At 34.6% G+C, this 27,652-nt stretch overlaps 3 protein-coding genes across 10 annotated transcripts in view; 2 read left to right on the plus strand and 1 right to left on the minus strand.

Annotated features, from left to right (window-relative positions):
* LOC135128544 (cell division cycle and apoptosis regulator protein 1-like) overlaps positions 1-4,804 on the plus strand; it is a 24,257-nt gene extending 19,453 nt beyond the window's left edge. Inside the window, exons 7-9 of the mRNA XM_064055407.1 lie at positions 3,180-4,167; positions 4,218-4,453; positions 4,501-4,804. Of these exons, the coding sequence (XP_063911477.1) occupies positions 3,180-4,167; positions 4,218-4,453; positions 4,501-4,716 (1,440 nt within the window). The 3' untranslated portion in view covers positions 4,717-4,804. The remainder of the gene's footprint in view (positions 1-3,179; positions 4,168-4,217; positions 4,454-4,500) is intronic.
* On the minus strand, positions 2,849-13,107 carry LOC135128551 (stAR-related lipid transfer protein 7, mitochondrial). Of its 6 annotated transcripts, none has more exons than XM_064055426.1 (5): positions 12,145-13,014; positions 5,429-6,024; positions 5,147-5,220; positions 4,856-5,056; positions 2,849-3,071 (listed from the first exon to the last, which is right to left on the minus strand). In XM_064055426.1, the coding sequence occupies exons 1-3, from the start codon at positions 13,012-13,014 to the stop codon at positions 5,196-5,198; spliced, it is 1,491 nt and encodes a 496-aa protein (XP_063911496.1). In that variant the 3' UTR covers positions 2,849-3,071; positions 4,856-5,056; positions 5,147-5,195. The 6 variants fall into 6 exon arrangements, with proteins under 6 accessions (XP_063911496.1, XP_063911494.1, XP_063911497.1 ...); XM_064055424.1 differs by having other exon boundaries at positions 5,112-5,220; XM_064055427.1 differs by lacking the exon at positions 5,147-5,220 and having other exon boundaries at positions 2,850-3,071.
* LOC135128546 (spermine oxidase-like) overlaps positions 13,077-27,652 on the plus strand; it is a 38,284-nt gene continuing 23,708 nt past the window's right edge. The window contains exon 1 of one of the 3 annotated variants that reach the window (XM_064055409.1): positions 13,077-13,249. In XM_064055409.1, coding sequence (XP_063911479.1) covers positions 13,077-13,249 — 173 coding nt within the window. The other 2 variants (XM_064055411.1, XM_064055410.1) reach the window with 2 other exon arrangements.

Raw genomic sequence — 27,652 nt, forward strand, 5'->3', positions numbered from 1 at the left:
AAGGCAAAATATAAGCCCCGCCCACCCACCCTGTCTCAATTGTGATAATTTTTGTTAAATCGTGGAGAGCCAAAGGAGCGAAATTTAAATGCAAAATCGTTATTATTTCTCTAGAAGAAATTACTATGTAAGACATGTTTTTGAGTATCGTGTTATTCAAAGAATACTATCTATATTAAAAAAAAAAAAAAAATTAAAGCCAAAGATTAAGCCCCACCCATATCTGCCCTGATTTAGATAGTAATGAAGTTTTCATTCGCTGGCAGACCTAGGGGCGGAGCCTAATTGCAAAGTCCATATTTCCTTACAAAAATTTATCATTTTAAACGTGTTTTAAGTTTTGTAAGAATAAAAAAATCGTCACATTTGAGACAGGGTGGGCGGGCGGGGTTTCCATTTTGCCTTTTTTTCTTAATATACATTGTATTCTTTGAACAACACGATAGTCAAAAACATGGTTTTAATTTCTTGTAAAGAAATAAGTATTTTGCAGTTAAGCTTGGTTCACGGCGAATAAAAAAAAACACCACAATTGAGATAGGGCGGGTGGGTGGGCTTACAATTTGCCTTTTTATTTTAATATGTGTAGACTTTTTTTCACAACATGAAACTTAAAATATGTTTAAAATGGAAAATTTGTATAAGGAAATATCGATTTTGCAATTAGGCTCCGACCTATAATTGCAAAATCCATATTTCCTTGCAAAAATGTATCATTTTAACCAAATTTCTTGTTAACAAAAGATGGCTATGTATATTTAGAAAAAAAAAGGTAAATATAAGCTCCGCCCACCCGCCCTGTCTCAATTCTGATGATTTTTTTATTGGTCGTGAGCCAAGAGGGCGGAGCTTAACTGCAAAATCCTTATTTTTCTACGAGAAATTAAAAACATGGTTTTGAGTATCGTGTTATTCAAAGAATACTACATATGTTAAGAAAAAACTAAAGCCAAAGATTAAGCCCCACCCATCCCTGCCCTGATCTAAATAGTAATGAAGTTTTCATTCGTTGGCAAACCTAGGGGAGGAGCTTAATTGCAAAGTCCATATTTCCTTAAAAAAATTACCATTTTAAAAGTATTTTGACTTTCTAAAAATAAAAAAGAATCACAATTGAGAAGGGGTGGGTGGGCGGGCTTACATTTTGCCGTTTTGTTTTAATATGTGTACACTTCTTTTCACAACATGAAACTTGAAATATGTTTAAAATGGATAATTTGCATAAGGAAATATCGATTTTGCAATTAGGCTCCGCCCCTTAATTGCAAAATCCATATTTCCTTCCAAAAATTTACCATTTTAATACTGATAAAAGCAAAAAAAAAGTTCGAAGGTTATTTCGACTGAACTTCTGTCGTTCTGTCGTCTGAAGTTCAATAAAGAATATCCAGTATAAAGTTATATTTTGATTAAAAATTTAACGTACATACAACTTCTGCAAGATTTCAACGCATTCGTTTTTGTAGATTCAAAATTAAGTTGTAAAATATACAATTTTGATTTTTTTTCCAAAAATCTCGATTTCTCAGGTAAATACTCAAAACTTCATCTGTTTTTTGAGAGGTATAAATAGATATACATATTTTGATTAACTAACCGCGCGTTCCTCGATATCTCATTAACTAGTAGAAAGAAAAATAAAAGTAAGAGCCAAAGTTGTACGGTTCTCTGACGACCATACTAATATAAAATTATTTATAACTATAGAGAGTGTTCTGTTTTTACGACGTCACATACAACTTATTTTTTTTTTTAATGAACACCTATATACTTTAATTAACCTCTTCTTAGGCTTTACAGCCACAATTACGATGCGACGTTACCACGTTATTCCAATTTTCTTGAAATTTTTTTAACAATGGAAGTGTTCACAAAAAATATAGTAGGAGTTATTTTTAAAATCTGTCTTACAATATTTTGTGGAAAGATAAAGAAAGGTATGCGCTTTGTTGTAGCATAAATGAGATTAAATTTTCATATACAGAGTGTTTTAAAAGATGTTTTAATCATTACAATTTTCAAATATCGATATTTCAGTTTTTTCAAACAGAACACCTGTCTTTTGTTACTGCATTTTTTCTAGTTTTTGTTTTCTTTTTTTTTTGTGAGCATTTTCTACATTTAAAGTTGATATTTTTTAACAGAGACATCGACATATGAGAACAATAAAAAAAAAGAGTAAGAAACAGTCATAAAGTACAGGTGTTCCATTTGAAAAAACTGAAATACCGACATTTGTAAATTGGGAAGATTTATATTTTTTTTTAAACACTGTCAAAATTTTATTTAGTTGGTACCACAACTTCATTTATCCTTGCATAAAATATTGTAAGACAGAGTTTAAAAATAACCGTACTGTGATTTTTCTGGAAACCCTTGATTAGCCAAAAAATTTCGAGAAAAGTGGAATAACGTGGCAACGTCGCATCAGAATTTCAAAAGTAAACTGTAGTTGTAAAGCCTAAGAAGAGGTCCATCAAAATATGTTGTAAAAATATATAGGGTGTTTATGTAAAAAACAAAAACAATTTGTGTGTTCCGCCTTAAAAACAGAATACTGCATAGTTAAAATAATTTCAGAGCATAGTTCTCAAAGAACCGTACAGCTTTGGTCTATAGATGATTTACTACAAACGCATAAGATTAGGCTGAAATTATTTGGACTATTTCCTTCAAAAAACAAAAGAACTTATCAAATTATTGATATTAATTATTATTATTATCGATAATTTGCGTAAGTGCAAAATTATCAGATTTGTATTTCGTTGTAAGACTAATGTAAGCTTTTTTTTTACAAAAGGTAAATACACCCAGTCGGAGCCACCTTAACTTACTTTGACTGTCTCGTTCTGGAATGTTCACAATTGTTCCGTTCCAGAAGCTTCCTATTCTAGAGCGTCCTCGTGACTACATCGTTTACATACCACTATTGTAGTTCTAATTCTGACCGTCGTTACCAAAACCATTAATTTTATCAAGTCATATTCTTGTCCTCTTTTAAACTAGAATTCTACTCGTAATACTTCTAGCGCCAGATTTAGACTGACACGACTTCCGTTACTGATTCATAGCTGAAATTCCAAAAACTATATCCCCAAATAATTCCGCTCCAGAAACTTTCCTATTCCAGAACGCTCCCCTGTGTTCAAGTTATTGACATATTTGTACATTTTGAACAGGTGGAAGAAAAGAAACTAGACGAGAAAGAAAAAGCCTTGCTCGAGAAACGCTACAGTTTACCGGAACAACAACACATCCTAGTACACCCATCTCGCACAGCGAAGTCAGGAAAATTTGATTGCACAACAATGTCACTATCATTGCTCCTAGATTACCGACCAGAAGACACAAAAGAGCATTCGTTCGAAGTGTCGTTGTTTGCGGAATTGTTCAACGAGATGTTAATGAGAGACTTCGGTTTTAATATCTATCGGGCTTTGTTCGAGCTCCCGGATAAAGTGAAAGATGATAAAAAGAAAAGAGAGGAGGAGAAAAAAGGTGGTGGTGATTCAAGCGACAAGAAAAGCGACGATGCTAAAAGTAAAAAGGAAGACGACAAGAAAAAGGAAGAGGAGAAAAAGGAGGAGAAGGAAGCGGATGGTAAAGACCGAGATAAGCGATCTGAGGATGGCACTAAGGAGGAAAAAAGAGAGAAAAAGGAGGAGTTGGATAAGAAGAAAGAGCAGAAGAGGGATGATAAGAAATCGGATGAGAGTGAAGAAGATGAGGAATACGACGACGACGACTCAAAGGACAAGAAGAAGGATAAAGAAAAGAAGAAAAAGGAACGGGTTAAAATGTACACCAAAGATAAGCATTTATTGTTGTCGTTTATTTATTTCGACCAAACGCACTGCGGATACATTTTTGATAAAGACATAGAGGATTTGTTGTACACTTTGGGTTTGAATTTGTCCAGAGCACAAGTTCGAAAACTCGTTGGTAAAGTAGTAACACGAGATTCTTTGCATTATCGGAAGTTGACCGATAAACCTAAAGATAGCAACGAGTTCATAGTTATTGATGATGCGGAGAAGGAGACAAACTTGCACGATTTAGCTATAGGAAATAGGAAACTTCTTCCCACGTTTATTGATGACGAACGTCCGGCTAAGAGGATGAGGATGTGTGGATCAGGAAACGATGAAACGCCAAGTTCGGAAGATGGTGAGTAAATAATATCAATAAATTATGGCATTCTAACTTCGATTGTTTAGGGTTGGTGATGTACAGAGGTGCTTTGGTCGATGTTGGTAAATTAATGTCACAGTTGGAACGTAGCGAAAAAGCTCGTTTAGAAACAGAAAGTCGAATGGTCAGTTTGAAGAGCGAAAACAATAAATTAACAGAGAAATACAATAAGTCAAACGTTACAATAAAACATTTAAATACGGATGTTAAAGATTATAAAGAGAAGTTAAGAACGACTGAAGATTCCCTCAATAGAATTACTGTAAGTATTGTAACATTTTTTAGAAACAATTACTGATTTATTTGTAGGCTTTTTCCAAATTGTATCAAACAACCCTGGCAGAAATTAGAGAAAAAATCGATCCAGTGTTGAGAAGTACCTCGACGAGTAAAGAAGAGCCGCTTGTCAAGAAGGAAATTGACAAAGACAAGAAACATGATGAATCAAAAACAAGATGGGAGAAGGAAGTAAAACAAGAAGATGTTTTAGAAATAGAACCAAGTGAAGTGAAGAAGGAATCATAGGATGTGTTTTCTATTTGTTTTTAATTAGGCGCGAAGTTGACAAAGTGAAGCACTTGCTCGTGTAGGATAAATAAAACTGTATGAATCAGTTGTGTTTTGTGAATTTTTCAAGAGTGTTTAAAAAAGATAAATTAACTACCTCATAGTCAGTAATGCTTTATTTTAACTAAACTCGACTGTCTAGTTAAAAATAGGTGCTTCCACTTGAATATTGTATTCTTACTGCTACAAGTCCCAAAATAATGTATAGAGCAGCTGATTCTTCATTTAGTTGATCCTGAGCTACCTTGTGCTTCTTTGTGTTCTCCATTTTTGGCGAAGATATTTAATTCTGTTTCACCTGCAATTTCACAGAGTATTAAAGGTGTCAAGTACGAATTATGACATTGATTGACATTAAGTAACGTCGGAGATCGCATTGTCAACTCACAGGTACACGGTAAGGAGATCATAGGCAGGTTAATTGTTAAAAATAACTCTCATTTGAATAATCTTTTAATAAATCTGCAAAATATCTGCATTAATTACAAACAACTATACCTAACAGTACGGTATAAAAGTAACACTTAGAAATAACATACGCACATTAATGTCATCGAGCAAGTGTCGCAAGTGTAAAGCTAACATACAGTCTTTAAATAAGAACGACTACACGGACTTTGAGGTGTTACGTGAGTTGTATCAGCTGAAATAATAAGTTGGATGTAAATACCTCCAAAAACTGTGATTCTCGGCAGGCGGGTTCGTACTATTCTGCGTGGCGACGGAACTCTCTGTCTGTGTCTGTGTTTCATCGCCAAACTGACTAGGTGTCTTTACGGGTTCTTCGTCATCTCTGGCTTCACGTGTTTTAAATTTGTAATGTGCTTCATATACAGTGTTGTCAGTGATGTTGTCTTCGAAATAGTCCCAGTCGAATTGGTACCTGCCGAGTTCGTGCGCGTCGAAAATGTTGCAGATTTGGCACACGCCGGAGTCTTTGCAGTATTTTTTGTACTTCCGGGAGGCGTCTCTGAGTCGCTCCAGGAAGTCGGGCATGGCTTTCATGGCCACCCATGTCGTGATGGACGCCGGTACGTTCACTCCGGGATTGTCGAAGTACGTGAGACTGAATTCGATTCCGGGTTTGTTGAGTTCAGTGTATGGTTTAATTACCATGATGGACCAGTAGTCCTCTATTCTGTATTTTGTGCTGTCTTTTGGGCAGCTGGCGTGCTTTGTGGATTTGCTCATTATGAATAGAGTTTTGCTTTTTCGGTCTACGAGGTAACGTCGGTTGAAGACGTAGTCTCGGTTTGCAAATAAAGTCTAAAAAGGAAAGCTTATGTTGGTTAATTTTACTTAATTAATTAATTAAAACGACATGCTATAATTGGCTAATTTCGGTTTGTTTAAAATGGTAATGGTTAATAGATGAAAATTGTACAGAAAAATGCTATCAATAAAGGACATTGGCATATAGTAAAATATTACACAGGGTTAAAAACTTTTTTTCACTAGTAGCCATGAAGCATGCAATTGTCGACTTCTTTGGAGGTAGTAAAGTTCAACTTTTGCGACCAAGGTTCAAAAAGAAGATTGAGGTTATGCATGAAATACTTGCTGTGATTATTTCTTAAAAAATGAATAAATGTGTGCTACTAACATTACGCGAGTATACGCATGGTAGTTGGTAGACGGTGGAAGATAAAATGATTCAGCGACAAGTGTAAACGGTTTTCTTTGTGTTGAAGATTTAGTTAAGTTTGATTAGAAATCAAAACAAAATCATTTTACGACAAAAATTGAAGGTTTGTTTTTTGAGTTTATTGTCTTACGGTTTCTACTAGTGAAAAAAATAGTATATTAACCACGGTTCTGAAGTCACTTTCGCTTCACAACCTTGGTTAATAATATACTATTATATATTACATGTATTTAAATAAATTAGAACACGATTAAACTTCACAGCAGTTGCGAGATCTTTTGGTAGCATGATTAGCATATAAAGCATGATGTTCGGAAGATGTCAATTTTGTTCACGAAACACATTGATATTGTGTATCAGTGTATCACATGACCAAACATTGATCCCAGTTAGCTGTGATTTTCCCTGCTTCTGAAGTCGGTACAATCAAATAACTAGATCCAGTATTGGATTATAAAACGTCTATAAATTGAGATACAAATTGTACTGTGTCCCCAGATTTGGAGAAAATTAGATAAACTATTTGATTTAATCAACAAAATTGATTCGGAAGTATTATAATAGGATTCATCCGACGAATGGCTAGCTTCATGTTTTCTAGACGTATCATGACCTCTAGAATATGAAACAATAGGTCTCCCATTTCCGTCTGTCCAGATTATTATTAGACAGATCATCTCCAAACTACAGGACCGATTGTTATTAGGTGTGTGGTGTATGTTATGAGTAGACAGCGGATTTCTGTCGGGCTACGTCACGATTATAGGTGGGGACGCGCTGGATCGCCGGGACTCAGTAGCGGGTGATAGATAATCACTGAATTTGAATATCACTTATTCCATAAGTACAATTAACGATTTATTAATCAAACGGCTAAGTAAATGAGAACTGGAAATAACAGCAGAGTGCAACGAAGCAGCGGTATTCTAATCTCAAATAAACGAAGTGCAGCCCGTAACTGCAATGAATTCCCATCCCGTACGAGCCGTACCGAGTTTGGCCTTGTCTAGCCCGACCGAAATCCGCTCTCTAGTTATGAGTAATGTGTAGATGGAAAACGCTAATCAAAATTTCCCACCAACAATGAGATGACGTCATCTCAAAAATTTCCAATAGTAAATACACTCCTGCACTTGAGTGGTTTATGAATCCGTGTTGAGTCTATTCTTGTGGTTTTTCAATCACAAAAAAATGGTCGAAATTTATTTCCACAGAATTTCTCTCACGCTTGAAGTACAAAAGTATGATTAATGTAAAACATATTTAAAGCAGATAACCAACGCGAAAAATTGTCCGCTCAGCAATAATAACATGCTTAACTTCGAGTGTTCATGTTTATACCTCGAAAGAATGTCACGTAGAAATTTGATTTGAATGAGTTTGTCTCGTAAGAACACAGGAGTAAAATTACTGATTAAGCCACAGTCGAACAAAATGTTCTGAATATTATTACCTATTATTCTTATTTTATCATTATTACATAAAAACGTACGTAATGCCACATTTTCGAGAAAATAGGGTAACTCGTTCTTAATTTGAGCAATAAAACATTTGTGATGACGTCATCAACATAGGTAATACAGTCGTTTCCAAAAAAACTTTGAGCAAAATGAGCAAATCAGGTTCTCATAGATCTGTGGCGATACAATAATAAGTAGTAGTAAGCAGAGAAAGATAAGCCTGGCAAGCGGGTGACGTGTGGTTCAATTCCCATCGGGGTAGCAACATTTTTCTTCGCTTACCTACAGATCAATGGAAAGCAAAAAAATATAACTTTCATGTAAATGTCATTTGCCCAAATTTGGCATCGAACGTGCGATTGCCGGTCCGCGTGCTGACACCAAAGCGGCAGGGTGGGACGGTTATATTCTGAGATAGTGGTAAAATGATATTATGCTGTGCTAACTTTTTTGCGAAAATTTGGACGTCTAGGGAAAAAGCTCAAAGCGGATTCCTAGACCACAACTATAGTAGTATATTGTTGTATAACATTTAACTGATTTTAAAATAGAATTCTTTGAAATGATGTCATCAAATTGGTGGTGGGGGATGATTAAGGCAAATTTTGGTTTTACCATCTAGATGATATATCTAATATACAAGGTGTTATTGAAAGGTACGTCTGAAAAACTTATTTTGTGTTTTCAAAATTATAAGGGGAAAATTAACCCTTACCCAACCTTTTTAGGCGCTGCTGAAAGATAAATAGGGAAAATTAATTTATTTTAGTAAATCCTAGCAACTGTAACAATAACAAAAAAATAAGAAACCCTTCTGTTGCTATAGAAACGAAAGATGACCTTTTCATCAGAGGCGTATAAGTAATTTGGACATAAATTTTAATAATTTTTATCTCTAAAAGGAGAACACTTTTACCTGACCTTTTTTTACTTTTAGCACCCATACTTCGAGACCAATTGCCGATTTTATTTTGTACGTACTTTTCAATAACACGCTGTATATGCAAAATTTGACAACAATCGGTCCAGCAGTTTCGGAAATTAGTGTCTGATAAAAATTGACGCCACCGATAGACGAAACAAAATCAAATTTTATAATCTTTCAAAGATGTGGGATTTCTTGGACTGTACTTCAGGAGCGAGGGAAGTTTTGTCGAAATAACTTTTCACCAATTTTTCCTTACACTGTTATTGCAATCATCTTATCCCCACCACCAATAGATGACGTCTCATCGCGTTGGGTAGTAAAGCTTACCTAAATTTTATAAAATAATATAATTGTCTACTAGTGGTTTATGAATCTGCCTTGATTTTTATCACAATTACTTTTCAAATATTTTTTTTGTGTAATATTTTCCACGTGTTTCGTCTAGTCGATATCTCAAACGCATCAAATACCTCATGGGCGGGTTAGTTAGGTGGCGGATTGTCGGACAGGTATTCTGATAGCGATTATCATAAAATAAGTAAAATTTTACAAGTTTTCGAAAAATGAATTTGTTCGTTTGTATTTAAGGATACATAAAATAATTATAATACTAAGTTTAGAACCATATTATTTTATACTTTTTAGGATTTATTCGCAAAATTTTTACATTACGTAATTCAATTTTTGGTGGAGGACAACAGATAAATAAATTTTGGTTGGCATTTTACCACCTACACAATATTCTTAAAATACAATTGAAATTTCACAATAATCAGTCCCATAATTTAGGAAATTAATGTGTCTAACGATGTGGTGAACAGACGATAGACAGATGGAAGACATATCTTTGCATATTCTACGAGCTATAAAACGTCAAGAAAATTATTTATATTAGCTATTCGCCAAATATTTCCTTAGCGTTTGTTCCAGGGGCAAAAATTCTAGAACCAAGATCTTCTCTGAAAAAACTCCACAGCAAAGCGTCGTTCAACACAATAATAATAAAAAAATTGGTCGAAAGTTGTTTCGATAGAACTTCCCTCGCTCCTGAAGTACAAACATATCCAGCATTTTCGAATGGGCGCACCCTCGTTTTTCTGTCATAGTGAACCTGCGACCTGTTTCGATTAGTGCCTAATAGATTCATCCGCATTCGTGCTAGCGTGTTGACCAGTTCACTTAAGTTTATGTTTCCGGCTGTTATTGTTTGCGATTAAAAAAATAAACTTAAAAACCACCCCCTTCTAAATTGTGCATGTTACGCTACTGACTGACAGTCACCATGTTGACTTAAAATAATCCATCTCTAACAACTCTTGTTCTTCAACACTAGGTAACAGCAATCTGACGCTCAAGTGTTTATTAAATATAAAGTTTAATTTTAATTTTGCTATTTTTGTTTTTTGATAACCTCTATAAAATCAAAAACCAGCGGCATAAATAACACCCCCGCATCTCATGTAAAACATATTTAAAGCAGACAACCAACGCGAAAACTTGTCCTCTCAATAATTATAACATGCTTAACTTCGAGTGTTTATGTTTATACATCGGAAGAATATCACGTAGAAATTGGTTTGATTTGAATGAGTTTGTCTTCTCAAAACACAGGACTAAAATTATTAATTAAACCACAATCGAACAAAATGTTCTGAATATTATAATTCTTATTTTATCATCAACATAGATAATACTAGTCACAACTCAAAAGAAAAGTAGTCACAGCGTATTACCAGTGTAAGAAAAAACAAGGACACGTATGTCAATTCGGATTGGTGGAGTACAATACTAAAAATAAAGAGTATTGTATTCTCAAAATTTTCTGAGAATATGGAGTGAGTCGTTCCTGATTTAATCAATAAAATAAATTGATTCATTCATTAGGTAATTTTTTTACCCACCTGTTTAAGCAAAACTAAAAAATATGAATACAATGATAAATCACAAGTAAAAACTCATCATATTTTGCACATATTGGGTACCACTTATGTGGCAAAATTTTGAGATGACGTCATCAATTTTTTTGGGAGGAATAAACATATATTTTGATTAACAACTTACCAGGTTTACAATAACTGTAACACGTCTGCAAGGTGTCAAAGTATTGATTTATTCAATAAAATAAGTTGACTGATTCATTAATTTTTTTGAGTCACCTGTATAAGCCAATCTAAAAAATATGAATGCAATGATAATTACAATTACACACTTTAGACAGGATTTATTCGGCAAAATTTTCAGATGACGTAATCAGTTTTTTGGGGTTGATAGACAGATACATTTTACTTAAACATTTACCATGCTTACAATAACTTCAAAACATCTACAAGATTTAAAAGTATTCGGTTTTGTAATTCTTGATTTAATCAATAAAATAAATTGACTCAGTCATTAATTTTCATCTACATAGTCCTAATATGTATAAATACAAATATCTGTCTAATACAAATACGGGACGACAGACAGACGGAGAGATGGACGGACAGACGGAAACGGGAGCCTTATTTTTTCGTATTCTAGTAAAACTGTTAAATATGTAATTATGGAAATTTTAGTGCCCTTCTGCTAGCCCTAATAATCCCAAAAAGATCAAATAGGCGCCGTTTTCTTTATTTTATTAACCCGAGTTTTTAATTTTTACGCTTTTTAAGGATTTAGGTGGCTGCCAAAATTTTACACCTGTAATTATCGAATTATTGAATAATTTATGTTCACTTATTTCAGAGGTTCAAGGACGGATCTCCAAGGTCGACTGATGTTCAAATGTTTGAACTAACCACATATATGCTTACCTATGTGTCGTATTTCGCACCACATACCGTGGAAGTCCGGTTTTATCTTAAATCCAGTCAATTTTTGGTTGGGATTTTTTTGTTTATATAGTGACCCTTGACTTCCAAAGCCAAACAAATATAAACTCAATTTTAAAATAAACCACTGACTACGTCATATCAGAAAAAAACGATGTCAAAAATTGATAGCATCGTATTTTAAGATAAAAACTGCTAGTATCAGGCAATTTTGAAGCAATTATTTGACATGTTTGTTTGGATAAATCATTGTATACAAACTTTAAGACATATTGGCCATAAAAATTGAGGACGCTTGTAGCTATAAATACCAATAATTAAAATATTTTTATGTAGCACGTTGTTGAAAGTTGTTTTACTTTTTTATAACTGACCTCGAAATTATAGCATAATCAATAACCAACTTGATTGGACAACTCCATGGCTTTATAAGACTTATGTACATTTGACTTAAGCTTCACACTTAATACACGTTACCGTCAATTTCATTGTCAAAATGATATTCTACTACTACAGAAAAACATCATCGATAACATTACTTACTGGCCACAACATTTCCCAGTAAACAATGTCACTGTTTGACGCGGGATCGGGGTCTGTTTCTACAACATTTAACATTACAGCAGTGTTGTCCCACTGCCTCCTATAATCTACGTCAATTTGAACATTCAAGAAATCCTCAGCTGTGACATCTGTGTAGGATCCATAAACCTTGTATTCGAAATTTCCAGAACTGTGTGGTCTTCTCCACACAACCAAATCACTCTTTTCAATAAACAGATTCCAGTCATCATATGCTTTTACAATCGGTTTTTCCACCTCTTCCTTGTCACCTTTTTTACATGGACATATTTTAGAGTTCTTTGAACATTTCTTGCATAAAGTCTTGTCTTTAAGTTTATAAATATAATCTAATTCGTTTGAATGTTTTCTAATATCACTTTCAGGGATCCGGTTAGCCCGCCAGTCGTAAGCGGCCACGCCGAGGGCCCCCAGGAGAAAATCGCGTCCTCTGATTCCTACTCTGTGCCTCATCTGTTTGAGGAATTCTCGCAACGCCCTCTCTTCCCATAGTCTCGAATACAAGCAATATATCTGTTGGCCCCTTCGCAGCCGCTGTGCAAGCACACACTCGCACTGATGAGCCCATACTCGCAGCACACTTGTCGAGTGGTCTTTCAGAGATCTTGGGACAGCCGACGAAAAGCGCTCTCTGAGAATTTCCACGACTTTGTTGTTCCTGAAAAGCACTTGCACTTGCTCTCTCACTTCGTAGATGTTCTTCAGGGGCGAGATCTGGCGAATCATGAAAGCTAATTTATAGCAACGGTCGCTTATACTCTTGTTTTCTAAAAGCAAAGTTTTGAGGTTAGGGTAGGTGGGGAATGGTTGGGACAGTCGCCTGCGGTACATACTGACACCGAAACAGGATTCTGGGTGGAGGCGTGATTTAATGGGGGCGACGTGTATTACGAATGGAATTATTACGAACTATCCGGCAATGGAATACTAAAATTTTGACATTTTCGCGAGGTAGAGGATTTGACGTGACGCGTTATCACTGCTTGTACTTGAGCTGCCGGTTCGCAATAAATAATAGTGATAAGGTCGTAAACAAAATTCCACAAGGTTGCAACGCCGGTGTGAGGTAAGTGCAAATTTAAGTTTGTGTGATCAACAATGTTTCCAAAAATAGATCCAGCAACAAACAATTTAGGGACAATCGTTTAATTGTGTTTGTTTATGTGCATCAAATTTTTATTTCTTAAAAAAATGCGTTTTTTATAAACGGTTTTCACGATTATTGCGAAAAAAAGCAAACAAAACGCAAATTTATATGAAATGAATATTAGAAACCTGTATTCGTCAGCTACACTTAACAACCGATAGGTGTCACTGCATTCGTTAAACAAAACTATGTACAGCGTGCTCCAAATTTACGACAAAGTCCAGATATTTTTGGCAAAAACTGTAAAATCGTATCGTTGAACGACCTTACTTTGGAATTTAATGTTGTGTTTCAAAAAGAATAGAAAAACATGACGTTCATTACGCAGAACTTATAGTAACCTTGAATTAATTTTACTGATAATTTTGCGGTTGTAGACTTATTAGCGTGGTTTTTATTTACACCCACAAGCCTCCTCTTGGGAATGAACTTTGAAAGCCAGTTCATTTGCAGTCATCTAATCTGAGCAGCAGATTGACAATTGCGTATTTGTTAAACTGTGTACAAATACAGAATCTACAGAAATGGCTCAAATTTTAAAAAAAGTTAAATTTTCAAAAATTTCTTTGTTACATGTGCGACCAGCTTTTGTGCGGTTGTTTCCTTTGTGTTTATTTGTGCATGATTGTAAATGTAGACAAATGAGGTAAGCTTTCCAGGAAGACTAAATTTTGCTTAGAAAAATCGTGGTCGTTCTAAAAAAAAGTTTTTTTCACAAATTATCAGAATAAATAAAAAAAACTTCTGCTTGTGCGGAATGTTAAACTTAACTTATTTAACATTGATACATGCAATGAGAAAAACCACTTGGCAGTTGATCTTCGTAAATGTCCTCAATGTAACAATTATGGATTTTGAATGGTAAACATGGACTTTAGTAATTTATTTTAGTAACTATTCTGTCACTTGTAAAATTCAAATGTCAATTTTAATGACAATTAGCAGGTTCAAAACCTAAGAAAGGTGAAATTAGTAGTATTCCGTTACCAACATTTTTTTTTCCTGGTGTTCTTCATTGTGTCAACTTTAGGTATTCATAGTTTTTCAGTAAATAATAATAATGAAAAAAAAAAAAAAAAAAAAAAAAAAAAAAAAAAAGTGACCTTTGGTTGTTCGTAAATTTCTTAACAAGGCGGAATCTTTGGATAAAACTCGATTCAATACCTTTATTTGACTCAAAAGGACTCATAATAGTGCAAGGTACTGTATTTACTATTAAAACCACCTATTTAACTCGATATTTGCACTTAATTTCATTTTTTCATAATCAACTGTCAACGCTGACATTTCCAACTAAAAAATGAGTCTAAACCAAATTGTTTCGCCTACAACGGAGAATGTTCAACTCGAAATCCGACGAACACCTATTACTGCAGTCTCCGAAGAGGTCGATGGAGCAAGTGGCATCACCTCGGGAAACACTACCACAAGGACAATTAACAACGTATTAGTCTCTAATGTTTCTCAGACAAATCAGCCTCAGACCATTAGAAGACGAGAAGAACCGAAAAAGCGTAAAAAATGGTCTCTAGACATGAATTTACATATTATGCGCTTATATTATAAAATTACAAACAATGAAACTGATGTAAGTAATTATCGTGCAGATCTACACGAAGCCTTCAGCCGTGAGTACCCAAATTTTCCAGTTACCATTCAAAATTTAGCAGATCAACGTAGAGCTATAGTTAAAAATAACTACATACCTCAACTTACTCTAGAACAATTAAAAAATGAACTTTCTAAAACCATTAATCCACTTCCTGAAGATATCAACAACACAGTACCAAATACATTACTGACTGACACATCTGTCACCAATTTGTCAAAAACAACATCTCAAAATAAGATCCCAATTATACCACAAAATAGTAATAGTAGTATATTAAATACACCAGAAACACGAACTGACAGATTTACTAAAGATTTATTAAACAAAACACCTCAAAATAAGATCACAACCGTAACAGAAATTACCAATACATTAACTGACAAATCACTTAACAATTCATCAAGAACAATCCAAAACCAAATTAACATCACAGATAATCTACAAAACACGTACTACAACACAGAAGACACATTAATCAAAACTGTAAACAAAAATTTTAAATTTCACATTAATTTCCAAAATGAAATTGAAGACCAATTTAAATTAACTTTCGAAACATGTTCTAAATTAAAACCAAATGATAGACAATCACTTCCCCGCCAGTATTATTCTAAAAAGTTTCTGGCAATTGTAGAAATAATGAACTCCTTCATTTTACCAAAATATCTCACAAACTCGATCTCTTTTGAAAAACTTCATACAATTATCTACTGTGCAGCTTTAACTTGTATTCAAATTAACACATGTAAAGATAACATAATAAATACAAACAACAATCGCATACCCTCCACCCCTCATTGGGAAACACGGTTAAATTATAAAATTAATAACATTAGAAAACAACTGGGTCAAATAACACAGTACCTTAGAGGAGTTAAAACACCACACATCATGACATGTATGCATTCGATACTGACCAACAATAATTTTCATCAAACTGATTACGATGAGTACAACACAACACTATCCGAAATTAAAGATACACTATTACAAAAGCTTTCCTTATATAGCAAAAGACTTAAAAGATACAAACAATCACATCTCAGAAAAATTCATAATACTAAATTTTTAAACAACGAAAAACTATTCTATCAACATTTAACTAATTCAAGCAAAACTCAATTATCCGGTGAACTACCAAGTTCACAAGATGTAACAACATTTTGGTCAAAACTTTGGTCTCAAGAATTTGAATTTAACCAATCTGCCAAATGGATTCCTCATATATATAATAAAGTATCCACAGTTACACCAATGAATGATCATCAGATAACACTTGCCGAATTAATAAATACCATCAATAAGACACACAACTGGAAATCGCCAGGACCAGACAAAATCCATAATTTTTGGATAAAAAAATTAAATTGTGTACATATTCATTTACTACATCACTTAAATCAGTTCCTTCTTGACCCATCCTCTTTTCCAACATTTTTATGTCATGGTGTAACATACTTAAAACCTAAAGATAACGACACAAAAAATCCATCAAAATACAGACCTATCACATGTTTACCGACAATCTATAAAATATTAACCTCATGCATTACACAAAAAATATATCAACACTGTTTTAACTCTGACATCATTAATGAAGAACAGAAAGGATGTATTAAAGGATCCTTTGGCTGCAAAGAGCAATTAATCATAGATTCCATCATCTGTGAACAAGCTAGAAAAGAAAACCGAAACATATATACTGCTTTTATTGATTATAAGAAAGCTTACGATTCTGTCCCTCATTCCTGGCTATGCAAAATTCTGGAATTATACAAGATTGATACTAAAATCTGCACTTTTCTCAAATGTTCCATGGAATTTTGGAAGACCACCCTCCAAATAACCTTAAATGAACAAACAATTCAGTCAGACCCAATAATGATCCGAAGAGGAATTTTTCAAGGCGATTCTCTTAGCCCGTTATGGTTCTGCTTAGCAATAAATCCCCTCTCCGATATCCTGAACAGCTGCAATTATGGGTTCAATATAAGAATTAACAAACAAAGAGAAAACAGAATAAGTCACTTGCTGTATATGGATGACATAAAAATATATGCAAGTACACAAAATCAGTTAACAAACCTATTAAATCTGACTGAACAATTTTCCGGTGATATTGGTATGTCCTTTGGTATTGAGAAATGTAAGACCCAAGCAATCAGAAAAGGCGTGTTTCACCAAGTACCACATATAACACAGAATAAGGAAATAATTGAAGCCCAAGAACGAAACGATACATACAAATATCTGGGTTTCTGTCAATCCTCCCACATCAATCATACCAAAACGAAAACACAGTTGAAAGATCAATACGTAGCGAGATTAAAATTAATATTGAAGACACAGTTAAATGGAAAAAATTTAATGAAAGCAGTAAATACATTCTGCGTTCCACTGCTAACATATTCTTTTGGAGTCATTAAATGGTCCAAAACTGATCTTGAAAATTTAAACATCGCAACAAGGAAAATCTTCACACAGTATAGAAGGCATCACCCAAAATCGTCGATTGAAAGATTCTCATTACCAAGACAGAATGGAGGAAGGGGTTTCCAGAACTTAGAAAACTTATATCAGAGACAAATCTCAGATTTGAAGAAGTATTTCTTGAAACGAGCGGAAAGAAATGAAATGTTTCGCACCATCACAAGAGCAGATTTGAACCACACACCCTTAAATCTGTCGAACACCGAAGAAATCCACACCCCCCACACAATAGATAAAATAATAAGTGGGCTAAAACAAAAACAACTACATGGAAAATTCTACAAAGACTTAGAAGAAAATCATGTCAATAAGAAGATGTCATTGATTTGGTTAAAAAAATCAAGTTTGTATGCCGAAACAGAAGGATTTGTGTTTGCTATTCAAGACCGAGTAATCAATACCAAGAATTATAGAAAATACATCATCAAAGATCCGAACATAAAAAACGACTGCTGTCGCCTATGCAAAGCAAAACCTGAAACGATCCAACACATAATCTCTTCTTGCAGCATCCTAGCACAAACTGATTACAAAGCTAGACACGACAACGCAGCCAAAATCATTCACAAAGAATTAGCAACACTTATGAACTTAATCGAAGATACGACACCCTATTACACTTACATTCCGTCTCCATTCCTTGAAAATAACAAATACAAATTATACTGGGATCGCACAATACTTACAGACTTAAACATTACAGCTAACAGACCAGACATCATACTTATCAAAAAACACACGAACGAAGCCATTCTCATTGACATTGCTATTCCTAACACAAACAACATTATTCAAACATACGACACCAAGATTTCAAAATATCTACAATTATCGATAGAAATGAAATCCATGTTGAATCTTAAAAAAATTTCAATTCTACCCCTAGTTATCTCTAATGTAGGTGTAGTTCCAAATAGCTTAGTTGAGAATTTAAAGTCTTTGCATTTGAATGATTCAATAATTGTCAAAATTCAAAAAGCTGTTTTGTTAGGAACATGTCATATTGTTCGTAAGTTTCTTGAACAGTCTGATCATGTCAGTCAGATTAGATTAGCACCAGTAGGTCAGAGTAGTGTAGGTCACTTTTCATGTGATGCGCGGATAAATGGTCGGTAGTTACGCTGGACTTTTGGGGATGGGGTGAGATTAGAGAATAATAGCAGACTAATTTGTATGCTGTAATTCTAGAATCTCGAAAGTTGTTCTGTTAATCTAATCAATGCATATCATTACTTGGTCTTAGTACCCGTAATGATAGAAGTCTTGCCTGAATGCCGGTCATTTCCGGGTCAGTGGTGGGTCTTAATAATAATAAATGAAAGAAAGAAATGAAATGTTTCGCACCATCACAAGAGCAGATTTGAACCACACACCCTTAAATCTGTCGAACACCGAAGAAATCCACACCCCCCACACAATAGATAAAATAATAAGTGTGCTAAAACAAAAACAACTACATGGAAAATTCTACAAAGACTTAGAAGAAAATCATGTCAATAAGAAGATGTCATTGATTTGGTTAAAAAAATCAAGTTTGTATGCCGAAACAGAAGGATTTGTGTTTGCTATTCAAGACCAAGTAATCAATACCAAGAATTATAGAAAATACATCATCAAAGATCCGAACATAAAAAACGACTGCTGTCGCCTATGCAAAGCAAAACCTGAAACGATCCAGCACATAATCTCTTCTTGCAGCATCCTAGCACAAACTGATTACAAAGCTAGACACGACAACGCAGCCAAAATCATTCACAAAGAATTAGCAACACTTATGAACTTAATCGAAGATACGACACCCTATTACACTTACATTCCGTCTCCATTCCTTGAAAATAACAAATACAAATTATACTGGGATCGCACAATACTTACAGACTTAAACATTACAGCTAACAGACCAGACATCATACTTATCAAAAAACACACGAACGAAGCCATTCTCATTGACATTGCTATTCCCAACACAAACAACATTATTCAAACATACGACACCAAGATTTCCAAATATCTACAATTATCGATAGAAATGAAATCCATGTTAAATCTTAAAAAAATTTCAATTCTACCCCTAGTTATCTCTAATGTAGGTGTAGTTCCAAATAGCTTAGTTGAGAATTTAAAGTCTTTGCACTTGAATGATTCAATAATTGTCAAAATTCAAAAAGCTGTTTTGTTAGGAACATGTCATATTGTTCGTAAGTTTCTTGAACAGTCTGATCATGTCAGTCAGATTAGATTAGCACCAGTAGGTCAGAGTAGTGTAGGTCACTTTTCATGTGATGCGCGGATAAATGATCGGTAGTTACGCTTGACTTTTGGGGATGGGGTGAGATTAGAGAATAATAGCAGACTAATTTGTATGCTGTAATTCTAGAATCTCGAAAGTTGTTCTGTTAATCTAATCAAAGCATATCATTACTTGGTCTTAGTACCCGTAATGATAGAAGTCTTGCCTGAATGCCGGTCATTTCCGGGTCAGTGGTGGGTCTTAATATAACAATAATTTTCATCAAACTGATTACGATGAGTACAACACAACACTATCCGAAATTAAAGATACACTATTACAAAAGCTTTCCTTATATAGCAAAAGACTTAAAAGATACAAACAATCACATCTCAGAAAAATTCATAACACTAAATTTTTAAACAACGAAAAACTATTCTATCAACATTTAACTAATTCATGCAAAACTCAATTATCCGGTGAACTACCAAGTTCACAAGATGTAACAACATTTTGGTCAAAACTTTGGTCTCAAGAATTTGAATTTAACCAATCTGCCAAATGGATTCCTCATATATATAATAAACTATCCACAGTTACACCAATGAATGATCATCAGATAACACTTGCCGAATTAATAAATACCATCAATAAGACACACAACTGGAAATCACCAGGACCAGACAAAATCCATAATTTTTGGATAAAAAAATTAAATTGTGTACATATTCATTTACTACATCACTTAAATCAGTTCCTTCTTGACCCATCCTCTTTTCCAACATTCTTATGTCATGGTGTAACATACTTAAAACCTAAAGATAACGACACAAAAAATCCATCAAAATACAGACCTATCACATGTTTACCGACAATCTATAAAATATTAACCTCATGCATTACACAAAAAATATATCAACACTGTTTTAACTCTGACATCATTAATGAAGAACAGAAAGGATGTATTAAAGGATCCTTTGGCTGCAAAGAGCAATTAATCATAGATTCCATCATCTGTGAACAAGCTAGAAAAGAAAACCGAAACATATATACTGCTTTTATTGATTATAAGAAAGCTTACGATTCTGTCCCTCATTCCTGGCTATGCAAAATTCTGGAATTATACAAGATTGATACTAAAATCTGCACATTTCTCAAATGTTCCATGGAATTTTGGAAGACCACCCTCCAAATAACCTTAAATGAACAAACAATTCAGTCAGACCCAATAATGATCCGAAGAGGAATTTTTCAAGGCGATTCTCTTAGCCCGTTATGGTTCTGCTTAGCAATAAATCCCCTCTCCGATATCCTGAACAGCTGCAATTATGGGTTCAATATAAGAATTAACAAACAAAGAGAAAACAGAATAAGTCACTTGCTGTATATGGATGACATAAAAATATATGCAAGTACACAAAATCAGTTAACAAACCTATTAAATCTGACTGAACAATTTTCCGGTGATATCGGTATGTCCTTTGGTATTGAGAAATGTAAGACCCAAGCAATCAGAAAAGGCGTGTTTCACCAAGTACCACATATAACACAGAATAAGGAAATAATTGAAGCCCAAGAACGAAACGATACATACAAATATCTGGGTTTCTGTCAATCCTCCCACATCAATCATACCAAAACGAAAACACAGTTGAAAGATCAATACGTAGCGAGATTAAAATTAATATTGAAGACACAGTTAAATGGAAAAAATTTAATGAAAGCAGTGAATACATTCTGCGTTCCACTGCTAACATATTCTTTTGGAGTCATTAAATGGTCCAAAACTGATCTTGAAAATTTAAACATCGCAACAAGGAAAATCTTCACACAGTATAGAAGGCATCACCCAAAATCGTCGATTGAAAGATTCTCATTACCAAGACAGAATGGAGGAAGGGGTTTCCAGAACTTAGAAAACTTATATCAGAGACAAATCTCAGATTTGAAGAAGTATTTCTTGAAACGAGCGGAAAGAAATGAAATGTTTCGCACCATCACAAGAGCAGATTTGAACCACACACCCTTAAATCTGTCGAACACCGAAGAAATCCACACCCCCCAAACAATAGGTAAAATAATAAGTGGGCTAAAACAAAAACAACTGCATGGAAAATTCTACAAAGACTTAGAAGAAAATCATGTCAATAAGAAGATGTCATTGATTTGGTTAAAAAAATCAAGTTTGTATGCCGAAACAGAAGGATTTGTGTTTGCTATTCAAGACCAAGTAATCAATACCAAGAATTATAGAAAATACATCATCAAAGATCCGAACATAAAAAACGACTGCTGTCGCCTATGCAAAGCAAAACCTGAAACGATCCAGCACATAATCTCTTCTTGCAGCATCCTAGCACAAACTGATTACAAAGCTAGACACGACAACGCAGCCAAAATCATTCACAAAGAATTAGCAACACTTATGAACTTAATCGAAGATACGACACCATATTACACTTACATTCCGTCTCCATTCCTTGAAAATAACAAATACAAATTATACTGGGATCGCACAATACTTACAGACTTAAACATTACAGCTAACAGACCAGACATCATACTTATCAAAAAACACACGAACGAAGCCATTCTCATTGACATTGCTATTCCTAACACAAACAACATTATTCAAACATACGACACCAAGATTTCAAAATATCTACAATTATCGATAGAAATGAAATCCATGTTGAATCTTAAAAAAATTTCAATTCTACCCCTAGTTATCTCTAATGTAGGTGTAGTTCCAAATAGCTTAGTTGAGAATTTAAAGTCTTTGCATTTGAATGATTCAATAATTGTCAAAATTCAAAAAGCTGTTTTGTTAGGAACATGTCATATTGTTCGTAAGTTTCTTGAACAGTCTGATCATGTCAGTCAGATTAGATTAGCACCAGTAGGTCAGAGTAGTGTAGGTCACTTTTCATGTGATGCGCGGATAAATGGTCGGTAGTTACGCTGGACTTTTGGGGATGGGGTGAGATTAGAGAATAATAGCAGACTAATTTGTATGCTGTAATTCTAGAATCTCGAAAGTTGTTCTGTTAATCTAATCAATGCATATCATTACTTGGTCTTAGTACCCGTAATGATAGAAGTCTTGCCTGAATGCCGGTCATTTCCGGGTCAGTGGTGGGTCTTAATATATATTTCGTGATAATCATTACAAAAAATGTCTCACATGTCCGTAAACTTAAATTTAATAAACTCAGATGTAGAATAGAAAACGTTATTAATTAATAATTCTTTGACAACTTTACAAAATACATTCTCAGGTAACTCTTTTAATGACACTGGAAGTACATTAAATAGTGTAATACAATAATACCGTAGAGCTGTTCTTGTTCTCGTTAATCTTTGAAAATCTGTTTGTAGCCATTCTTTATATCTTGTTTGATGCTCATGGTCCAGGGATCTAAACTGATTTGGATTAGCTTTCACATATCTAAGACAAGCATAAATATAAGCTGATGGTAGTGTCATAATACATAAATTTTTAAATGATACCCTACAGTCATCTCTATAATTTAACCCGGCTATAATGCGAATACATTTTCTTTGGATAGCAAATAATTTTAACAAATGATGAGAATGACCCCATACTAAAATTGCATATGATAAACAGTTATGAATATATCCAAAATAAGCTGCTCTATGTTTTTTCAGACACAACTAGTCGTAGCCTGCGAAGTGTGTAGATTCTTTTTGATACTGATTTGCTTAACTTAACAATATGTTGTTCTAAATAAAAATATACACAATGCCACATTAATTCAATAGCATACACGAGGATATTTTTTATTGCCAAAACTTACCTGTCAAAAAGCACACTGTTTAAGGTTTGATTTATAAAATAATTCTTATCATATTACCTAATAACGGCAAATTAGTCTCATAATTATAATTTTTTCATAATGAAGTGCTTTCGGCAAAATTCGGCATTGGTTATTTGTCGCCAGAAAAGTAAATCTAAACTGTCAATGAACAACTTGTGCAAGAAAAATCCATTCGAGAAGGGGAAAGAATTAATCCATCCTAAGAACACAAACTTTCATTTAATATAAGTAACTTTTTTATGTCAATATTTTGTTTAATATTAGGATTATCGATTGATTAAGTTGGTATTTCTGTAAATGGTTTATAAATTTAGTCACTAGAATAGGTATTTTTGTGCGTTTATCTAAACGAAATTATATTTGTATTACGTTTGGTAGTTGTATACATGATTTACTGAATAGCTGCAGCGATAAAAATGTGTGAACAACGAACTTAGCGTTGCCATTGGTTATACAACATTGCATTGAAACCTCTAGTTTTAGACGACAAACAACTGTTAATGTAAAGAAATATAAAAACCGTATTTATTTTAACTCCGAAACGTAAACTAAAGAAGTATTGTAATATGGTTCATTGGGCTAATAGCATAGCTACTTTCATGTTTTCTCGACGTTTAGAGTACGAAAAAAATAGGGATCCCATTTTGTCCGTCTGTGTCGATTTTCATTAGACAGATAATCTTCGAAGCTACCAGAACAATTGTTGACGTATTTTATATGTATGTTAGGAATATCGTGTAGTTGGTAAAACCTCAACCGAGCAAACTTTATTAACTGTTACTACTGTTATCTACTTATATTCTTTTTATGTATAGAGGTTATCACAAATAAAATGTCGCAAAATCAAATTTTATAATTTTTCAGAGAAGCGATAAGTCCAACACTGTACTTCGCGGGCGAGGGAAGTTCAGTCGAAATAACTTTGGACCAATTTTTTTGTATAGGTAATTTTGACATTCAGTTAACTTGCTTTTATGAAACTATGAAAAAATAACTCAACTTCTTTACAATGTTTGGACTTTAAAAGTATCTGTTTTAATATTCGCCAGATGAATACAGGGGTAACTAAAGGTTATGAACTAATTTGGTAATTTGACAAACGATGGTTAAGTTGACTTCAGTTCTTTTTGCAAACTTAGTTCTTAATAGTAAATAATAATCTTTGAGGCATTTTTCACTAAGACACAATTACACCGACAAAATTGAAAAAAATATATACAAAGGAGCGCCCAATTTTAGGTTTTTTTTAGAATATACATTGGTTTGTATGAGAACTGAATAACATTAAATTTTTTGTGTAACACGAATTAAAAATTAAAAAAAAAAACAAAAATTAAAGTAGAAATATTTTAAGTTACCTTATTTAATACAGAAATTCAAACTTTTGAAAAACATGTTTTTAAAATATATGTTCAATTTCCGTTAAAATTGACTTTCGCTTAATATGATGTGTATTGTATAACTTAATATTTTATAGAAATAGAGCTTGCATAGACGACTTCTAGACATAAAACATCCATCATAGTTGACAAATTAAATTATTTGAAGGTAGTTCAAAAATATCATATGTTCGAAAAAACGTTCTCTAGTAAGTCATGGAATTCATTTTTAAAAGAATGATCATGGTATTGCGGTTATTTGATACTTTATTTGATAGTTATTAAGATTAACATAGATAAGGAACGCGTTGGTAATTCAAAATTGACTAAACTAATAAAAACAACATTTCAATTTATATATAATAATAACATTTCATATAATTTATATATACCGTGAGGTTTTTTTTCTCTCTGAACATAGGATAATTAATGTTAAGTTGGTTGCATACCTGCTTGTAATGGATTGACTTGGACTTTTAAAAACTGAACATAAAATCTAATCGAGATTTAGGATATGTCAAAGATATTACCCTTGACATTTGGTACTAGTGTCTTCATGTTAAGGTATTGTAATAAGTACAAGTTTAAAGAACAGAACATTTACGTTATTGACCTTTTTAAAACAATTTCGTCAAAAATTTTATTGTAAATGTCATCGTTGACATGGCCTACTCCTCAATTATTACGAATCTTATGTGATCTTATGTTCAATTTTTAAAAGTCCTAATCAATCCATTGGAGGATGAATATGCAACCCAAAATACATGAATTATCCTATGTTTAGAGAAAAAAACCTCACGGTATGTATATTAAAAAAAGATCATCATTTGGATTGAGAGCGCAGAGAGCACATTAAGGTCGCCGAGATCTCTCTGACTTTAGTGTTAATAAAAATTTCAAGATTCACCTTTTTCAGGCACCAAAAACGTTCTCATTAATACTAATTTAGCTTCCCAGGGACACGGACCAACAATTAATTGTGAATAACACTGTGATAACTCAAACATCCCGCTTTAAATTGACATGTGAAAAAAATTTTAAAAGCCCGCGAAAAATTCAAGAATTTGGCCTTGGCTGTGATTGTCTTAACAAAATGGATTTTGTTTGTGTTTGACACAAAAATTTATTCCTCCACTGACAAAAAAGAAGAAAAAAAAATATGCGACTAAGATGCGCAGTTTGAAGATCTCGCGGCACCAGAGCGCCTCCTCGTGAATGTTTACGACTCCAAACGTTGAGGGGACACCTATATTAATTTCATTCTACAGCACAGCAAAATTACCCATAGGGGGCGTTGTAGCATGAGCGGAGTTTGGGGCTCCTGGTTGTGGCTGTTCTCCCACCATGACGGTGATGCTACTTTATCGTAAGCACATGCCGCCCACCACCCCTCTATCTAACGAAGAAACGTGCCGCGTTAACAGGCCGTTACGATCGCAAACTCGTGGTTGGAAATCCCGGCTATTGGGACAAGCCGCGAGCGTCACGTCATCCCGATCGCTCTCCTGACTAATATTTAAGATCTGCGTCTTTTGTGCACATGGCGCGATCGCCAGCTCGACAAGGAACCGCGCACTCCGCTTCCGCCACGTGTTATGTGTTATTTACCTCAATTCCATTTAAATGTTCAATTTCTATGACTCTGATATTAAACTACAACCGAATAAGTGTTAAAGTTTAAAAAGTTTAATTCTATTTCAATAAACAAGATTTCAATTCGCAATACACTCTCGTGAAATTTGAAACAGCAAAGAATTATTATCTGAGATTAAGATGGACAGCAGACAGTTTATGATGGAAGCATTAATCAACAAAATATTGTAACGAAGCGAATTTTCGCGGGCCGGAAACCGTACCGCGTACCGCGAGAGCCGGGGGTAAATTGGCGACCGCCGCGCCGCCGCGGCGGAAGAGGACTCTTACCTGAAACTCCAGAGAGTGCAGAAGTGCTGGGGCTGTTTGAGTGATTTTGGGTGTTTTTAAGAAGTTTCGTTTGAGAAGCCTGCAGTTGACCCTCCGACCCACCGTAAGTACCTTTTTGGGTCGTCTGCCCGTCTTAGTACCGGTTTTGGAATCGCCACCCCCGAGCGAAAAACCGTGTCACCGTCACCGCGTTTTTTTTGTCACCGTCGAAAGTCGACACCGTCGTGCACGCGTCGTTACCGTCACCGCGCTCCCCTCCCGGGTCGCCGTACCGTCTTCGCGCGATTTCCAGGTTCAAGGTCGCCGCCCCCAGAGCCACGAGGAGCCCGGCCTGAAGGAAGTCGCCGCCCAGGAGGAACGACCGTGCCGGGCATTTAATTATTTTTATTTATTTGTCTGTAGTTATTTAAGTTGTTTAGCCGTAAGTTTTATTATTTTAGAACGTGTAGCTGGTGGCAGGGAATAAACCCTATTTTTGTTATAACACATCCTCGCCGTTTTATTTCTTATTTTCGAGTTTTCGCGGCGGCTCATCACCTGAATTCCGTGTCTCCGGCTTTAGAGCACCCCGGCGCTCCCTCCCCCGGAGAGGGAGCTGGCGCCCGAGCGACCGTCGCTCCTGACCGAAGGCGCCACCCCCGGCGGCGTGAAGGTAGCCGCATAAGCTTGGTCGACCAGACGTGTTTCTGATATCAGCGATACTAGTCGACCCAAAGCTTGGCACTCAAGTACGCCGCCACCCCATACGTTATCGGCGAGATTCCGGACCGTCACCGGACCGTCCGTCCCGTCCCATCCGGAATTTCGTCGCAATATTTATGTGGAAAAAAAACAAGCAAAGATTTATAA

The sequence above is a fragment of the Zophobas morio genome, unplaced genomic scaffold (assembly GCF_036711695.1).
Source record: "Zophobas morio isolate AGI-343-1 ecotype UQ-CSIRO unplaced genomic scaffold, CSIRO_AGI_Zmor_V1 ptg000014l, whole genome shotgun sequence".
NCBI lineage: Eukaryota > Metazoa > Arthropoda > Insecta > Coleoptera > Tenebrionidae > Zophobas > Zophobas morio.

What these genes read in the sequence shown, in the direction of transcription:
- LOC135128551 (XM_064055423.1), bottom strand. Translation starts at nt 13,014, where the DNA reads ATGTACCGCAGGCGACTGTCCCAACCATTCCCCACCTACCCTAACCTC. An exon ending in ACTGGGAAATGTTGTGGCCA is followed by an intron (nt 6,025 to 12,144) that starts GTAAGTAATGTT and finishes TTTCCTTTTTAG; the next exon opens with ACTTTATTTGCAAACCGAGA.